At 41.2% G+C, this 6,735-nt stretch overlaps 1 protein-coding gene across 1 annotated transcript in view; it reads left to right on the top strand.

Moving 5' to 3' along the window:
• Positions 1-6,735, top strand: part of LOC103808808 (runt-related transcription factor 2) — a gene marked incomplete at both ends in the record, with an annotated part of 57,167 nt that overhangs the window by 44,938 nt on the left and 5,494 nt on the right. Inside the window, one exon of the mRNA XM_009081612.1 lies at positions 2,642-2,815. Coding sequence (XP_009079860.1) covers positions 2,642-2,815 — 174 coding nt within the window. The remainder of the gene's footprint in view (positions 1-2,641; positions 2,816-6,735) is intronic.

The following is a 6,735-nucleotide window of genomic DNA, read 5'->3' as shown; positions in this document are numbered from 1 at the left end:
CTTGTGCACTGATTTGTTAGTTATTCCTTAGTAAAAAGGGCACTGTATGAGCATAGCACAGGATTACTACAAAAGTTCAAAATAAAACTCACTTTGGGCCTGGATTCATTCCCATCTTAAGTCATACCAGTGTGTGAGACCAGAGATGGGCTGATCATGTTTGCCTTATTTTGAGCCCTATTGAATATCATAGAATCACAGAATGGGAAGAGACCTTCAAGACCATCTCGTTCCACCCCCTGTGCCATGTCTAGGAATACCTTCCACTAGACCAGGTTGTTCAGTTTGCCAAATCGTGATTAGGAATGAGCAGGGGGAAAAAAAGAGAGGTAGGAGATACCTTCAAAAAACAGACTGGAAAATATGACTGGCAAAAGGAAAATTAAATGCATTAAAATTTTGAAGGAAATGAAGATGGAGAAATCCCAAGAGAATACTGACTACATGTGTATGTGAAAGTCCTTTCTTCAGATTTAGCAACTTGTACAAGTTGTAATTTAAATAGATTGAGAATATAATGCTAAAGACTACAAGTTAGACATTATGCTGTTAATAATCTGCCATTACAGAGGTTTTACAAGCCCACCAAAAATTGTTGCCCATTGAGAGTGACTGATGCCCCTGAAGAGAGAAGTAGGCACCCATATCAACTCTAACATGGAGCAGCACCTTCTCCTTATGGAGAAGGCTCCCATCTACCATGTGCTTTTAGACTGAATCATCTTGGGGGAGAGAAATCATACTTCAAAGTATCAAATAATGGGTAAACCAATTAATTTTGTTTAAATTGCTAGAGCAGTTTCTCCAAAGTAATGTTCTATCAAGTTCCTTCTCATCTCCCAACCTGGATCCTTCTCTATCTAGAATTATGATTTATCTGAATCTAGTTTGGATCTTGCTGTGCCTGTATGTCATGCATGCACCATGGTCTCAGTTAGATGATGTGAACCCATGTACTCAGTACTGTGGGTGAGACGTACCATTACAAGGCATTTTTTAAAACAGTGATAGTTTGATAGTTCAATCTGAGTAGCCTCATTTCTGCTTCTAAAATAAATTAACCAGTGCCAGAATTGGTTCTCTGGCCCAAAGGCTGATGGCACAATCTGCCCATGTCTGCAAAGCTTGACTCATAGCCACCAGGCAGATGGCTGTGTTCACACTGGTGCGGGACAACACAGGTTATCTCAAGCCACTGGGGATCATCCTGAAGGGTTCAAGTCCCTACCAGCAACCCTTCTTATTGTTAAAAGCATTAAAATCTCGCACCCAGTTATTGCTTGTGCTGGTGACCCGGCACTGCTTACAGGGATGAAGGCAGATGTGGTTCTGGGTTGCACTCAAGGGGTCTGGCGCCACTTTCGGTTCTGCCAGAGGCTTTTTATGTGACTTTGCTTGGCAACTTAGGGTAAGCTTCATTCCATTTAATGTTGACTAATGGCAAGGGTGTCTAATTAAACCAGTCATGTGTACCCCCTCTCTGATCAGAGAAGAAAGAGAAAGCAAATTCAGAAGGTGAATCATGCCATTTTAAGATGTGTGTCAGAGACAAATGAGATAAATTGCCCTCTGGAAGTAGCTATTTCTTTCCATTAACCAAAGAGGAAGTCTACATTAGAAGAGTTTAGACTAGATGCCTGATTTATGAATGGCTGAAGTTAAGTAAAATTAGTCCTGTCCTTAATCTCTATACATGCCTGTTTCACCATGTTCTGAATTATAGAAATAGCACCTTCTGCACCTCTCAGCCAAAGGTGCCATTGGGCAAGGAGCATCCTTTTGAAAAAAAATTAAACCTAGCAGCAAAAATGCAACAATTAGAGAAATAAAGCCTTTTCTCTGAAACATCTCAGTGACATGAGCAATACCACTGGGGGCATCTTGGTCTTTTGCCATTTTCCCCCCCTTTACATTTTGACAATCAAACACCCCTAAATGAGTGTTCCAAATACAGCCAAGGACAGTTGGCTGGTTTCTGAGGAGAGGAGTAGGAGCACTGAGGAAGGCTGACCATGCAAGGGAGTAAAGGACCCAGCCTTGGCCAGCAGCTTTGAAGGTTTTTCTTGGATACTGTTCTTCTCAACTGACAGGGACTATTTACTTTTTGAAAAATCTCTGAGAGGAATGAAAGCTAATGACTAACTGTGGCAGAGTTAAAGTGAAGAAAAAAACAAAATAAGAGGAGAAGAAAACCTTACATTTTCTTAGCAGAAATCTATAACTTATAAACTATGTATGGAATCATTGCCCCACTTGATAACTTGCACTTACATATGAGGCTTGCTTTTGGAAAAGAAAGTTTGCTCCTTTAACTACCTCATATAGTTAAAGCAGCAAAAAATAAAACAAAAGGCAAAAAAGACCTTGTGTGGCTGTCCTGATAAGTGCTTATTTTGATCCAAACTGCAACATGTTCCATGTGTATGGGCCCAGTTGTGCTTGATAAGGCTTTCACCAGCACAGCCATGCCCGAAATACAGTCCCCCACCAATGTTTCTGTGTTGTCGGGGTAGCGGAGATACCTGTAAATCCGTTAAATCTAATAGCAGGTCCTTAGTGGCCATTTTGGGGGCTTTTTGGGGTGTGTTAAATTACTAAATCTTGTTATTAACACTTTTATTTTATGATTTGCTGTTTCCAGGGCACAGACAGAAGCTTGATGACTCTAAACCTAGTTTGTTCTCTGAACGTCTCAGTGATTTAGGGCGCATTCCTCATCCCAGTATGAGAGTAGGGGTCCCGACCCAGAGCCCACGGCCCTCTCTGAACTCTGCACCAAGTCCTTTTAATCCACAAGGACAGAGTCAGATTACAGGTAAGAGACAGAACCATAGGTTTGACTTGCACAGGCAATGGTAGTAATTGCTTATGGATATTTGTGTCTCAACTGCAGTCAAAGAGGCTGTTACAGAGTGAGAGATGTGCTCTAAGCAAAGCTAGGTGGGAAGTGGAATTTTCTATAGCACTTGAAGCTGAAAATGTCTTCTATTTCTTTTGAATATCTTTTTGCCATAAATCTAAAATAGTCAATCCAGATAAATTGAGTAGGAATCTGGTGACATTCTAACTGCCACATTGCTCTGCCTTCTCTGTGCTGCAGTAGTACGTATTAGTGTATAATAGAATGAACATTTTTATTCAGCCTTGTTATTTTGCATTTCTGTTGAGGGAAGCAGACAGAATTTAATGGTGTTTCTATTGGAATGATAATACAATCTTCTCATATGGAGGTTTCCTTCCAGAATCTGTGCTGACCATGATTACAATAAATGAACTGGGTTATGGAGAAATCTCCAAAGGTTGCTTATGAGGGTTGTATGCAACATTTATGATTGCATGCTGAGACACAGATTTCATTGTGCTGAGAGAAATCATAAAGCACCGTGTGTCACAGATTAGAAGACAAATAAGATGTTTAACTGCAGCTATACCAGAAATTGGCAACAAAACAGTGGAGCCAAAAAAATAAACCTGTTTTGCCATTTTTCTGAATTCAGAGCTTGTTAAAGTTTTCAAGATACTTTTAAAACAACCTCTACCTAATTGGGGATATTTGTAGAATCAAAATTTGTGCTGATGTAATTGTGTCTATGCAGGATGTGAAGAGGTGTTACCCCATACCAATTGCTAGAACTGTTGGAGAACTTCACCTAGATGCAAGTCTGTCAACAAAACTCTTGGCTCAATTTCCTAGACTGATTTAATACTTAGTACTGCTGCTATAGTTGCATCTACACCACTAGTCCTTTGCTGATGTTTATACCAATATTCCTTTCCTGGTACAGCACTCCCTGTGTAGACATAGTCTTTGAGTCAACCTAGGAAGATTTCAAGTTTCATGTTTCAAGTGGTTTTGACATGATACCAGCTGAAACTTAGCGGTTTTAACAAAGTGTTGTGGCTTTCTTCTTCTTCTTTCTTTTCCTTCTTTTTTAAGTTCAACCAGTTTATTAATTTGCAGTAAGAAAGAGATGTGAGTTAATTTGAACCCAAAGCACTCAGGGAATTGCAACAAAAAAATTGTTCCCATGAGCTGTGGAAAAGTTCTCCCTGATCTAGGAATCTAGTTGTAACTAGTGTAAAATGTTTATAATTTGTTAAATATGTCTATTGTACCCATTACATGGTACCTGCTGCCCACTAGCTTCCCAGAGGAGGTTTTTTTGGCCAGACTTAGTGTTTTGTTCATTGGACACATATAGTCAGGGCTCTTGTGCGTATCATTTTCTGGCTAAGAACTGCCAAACTAAAGCCCAGTACAATGTTTTTTCTAACCTACAATCTCCTGTCTGGCTGTGTTTGTGGACACAGTTCCTGAGAAAGCAGTGGGGAAATCCAGGCTATAAGCAGCTTTTTTCCTTCTTCCTTGTGCCTCCATAGTTTACCTATTGTGCAACACTATATCTAGGAACGAAAGAGGGTGAAATTCTTCCTGACCCCATCTGGTGATCAGCTTATGCCCTGAAGCACGAGAACTGAGATCCCCTTGTAATTTTCTTCCTAACTAAGTGTAACCTCATATGCTGCTCTCCTTCACATAAATGCCTCCTGTAGAAAATGTTCTGCTGGCTTTGATTAATAGACTTCTCTGCCTTGTTATGAAGCAGCAGCAGCATTTAGAGATCCAGGAGGTGAAAACTTCAGATGAGCTTTAAATAAGCCTGACAGGAAACAAAGCTGTGTGGCATTTTCTGCCTTCACTGCAAACTTACAGCAGCAGTTCAAAGCACCAGCTGAGACTTCATCAAGAGAGGGAAGATGCAGTGCTGGTAGGGCAGAGAGAAGTGAGCTGAACTGAAGGAGGCAGGCTGCCTTTTCCATCTATTGTGGATTATGTGCTTTTATTGTTGAATAAACTCATGGTGGTGGGATACATTAGAATCCCAAGTCTCTCTCATTTCCCCTAAAATGATGAGGACTCATCTGCTTATGCCATGAATAAGTGGTCTGATACGGTATTCTCCACGTTATTCCCCACCCTTGTCTCCTCCTCAATTTAGAAATACAAACACCCAGTCCTCAAAGGCTCCTCATTAGCTATCTGGTAGCCCTCCCATTTAACAAGGCAATTAGTGTGAGCATGTTACATGTGTGCAAGTTCTGTGAATTGCGGTGACTTCCCACAAGGCTTCTTGGTGCTTTTCAGGACCTTGATTGTAATCTGGAAAGCTCTATGTGCTTTGATGTTCCACCAAAGTGCTGGGATGCTTTTTGTGGACAGTCCCTCCAACTTATTCTGGGAGGAATGTATGATCTTTGCTACACAAACTGTGCCAATGAGAGACAAAGGTGATGCTATGGATGAGGCTCTGCTTTGATCGAGTGTTGTGTGGGAAATTGCTGAACATCTGCCCATTTGGTGTGGTGCTAGGGAGTGACCTGTGTGGGCTGTCCATTGCCATCGGTTTCCTTGTGGTGGGATACTCAGTTGGAATACCACTGGCTTCTTAACATGGGCACTGCCTTGGGTACATATTAAAAGGGCAATAGACCCTTCTCTGAAAAACAGGGATTTTTTTTATTAACTTTATTGAAATTAACTAAGCAGTCCTTTAGAAATACCTTTGTTTCATAATCTTTTAAGCCAGTAATTCAGGGAAAATAATTAATTCCTAATAACTTGAACTGTAAATACTAGTTTCCTATGACAAAATCCATATTATTGCTAGTAAGCACAGAAGCTGTTTTTGTTTTGTTCCACTTGAGGTCTTGCATAGCTATTGCATGATTAAACAGAAATAATATTTAAAGCCTGGCTGGTCCACACCTGAGTCTGAAAGAACTCAGCACTTTGGGGTCACTCATATATTTCTTTTCTCTGTCTAGGTTGTGTTTATTTTCCTAGAGTATCAGAGTACAGGTTGTACAAACCACGGCACAGTCCTTAACCTGCTGGGCTGTGGCAGGATAAGGCACAGAGTTGCCCTTATTCAACATGGCATTTTAACTAGGATTCAGCAAAAGCTACATCGAAGTGTGATTAAAAAACAAGTAGTCCAATAAGCAGATTCCTTTGCTGAGGCAGTGCAGATCCAATCTGAACCCTGCTTGCTGCCCATAAATCAGGAATCCTGTCTGCTCACATTTGGATACTGGTATATTTGCTTTTTTATTTTTTCCCTTTCTCAGAGGGCTCACACAACTTGCTTACGTATCAGATTACATTCCTGTTCAGACACTGAGCTGTTGCATCAGTGTTCCAGTACGAGCTGAGGAAAAGTGTTGTTTTTCTAAAATACAGCTAGTGAGGATTAACTTCTGTAGGCCAGGGAAAGCCACGGGTGTAATGGCAGGAATGTGGTTGGTGTGAGGACCCCATCAGCTGGGCTGTGGGGACAGCAAAGTGGGAATTAAGTGAGGTTTCATGCTCCATCACCACTGTGGCACTGGCTGATCTATAGGCAACCTGTGACTTTCATCACTGAAATAACAGGTCCCTCAAAAGCAAGTCCCATGAAACCCTTTATTTTGCCTTTTCCTCTTCCCATGGACTTCAGGGATGACATGCTTCCATTTCTCAATCTTTTTTGGGGATGTACAAAGCAGATTAAAAGGCTTTAGACCTGACTTACCTGGAAGGTAGTGAGGGGTCCTATCTCCACTGGCAGGCAGAGACTGGTTTCAAGGACAGTGTAAACTGTGTCTGCTGGGAGGATCATGGGCAGAAAGCACCTTCAGGATGGTACCAGCTGGGCCCTCCTTAGTTCCCTCTTCAGGTCTTATAGAGGCTCAGCA

The sequence above is a fragment of the Acanthisitta chloris genome, unplaced genomic scaffold (genome assembly GCF_000695815.1).
Source record: "Acanthisitta chloris isolate BGI_N310 unplaced genomic scaffold, ASM69581v1 scaffold14279, whole genome shotgun sequence".
NCBI classification, from domain to species: Eukaryota; Metazoa; Chordata; class Aves; order Passeriformes; family Acanthisittidae; genus Acanthisitta; species Acanthisitta chloris.
This window is presented reverse-complemented; position numbering and strand designations above follow the sequence as displayed.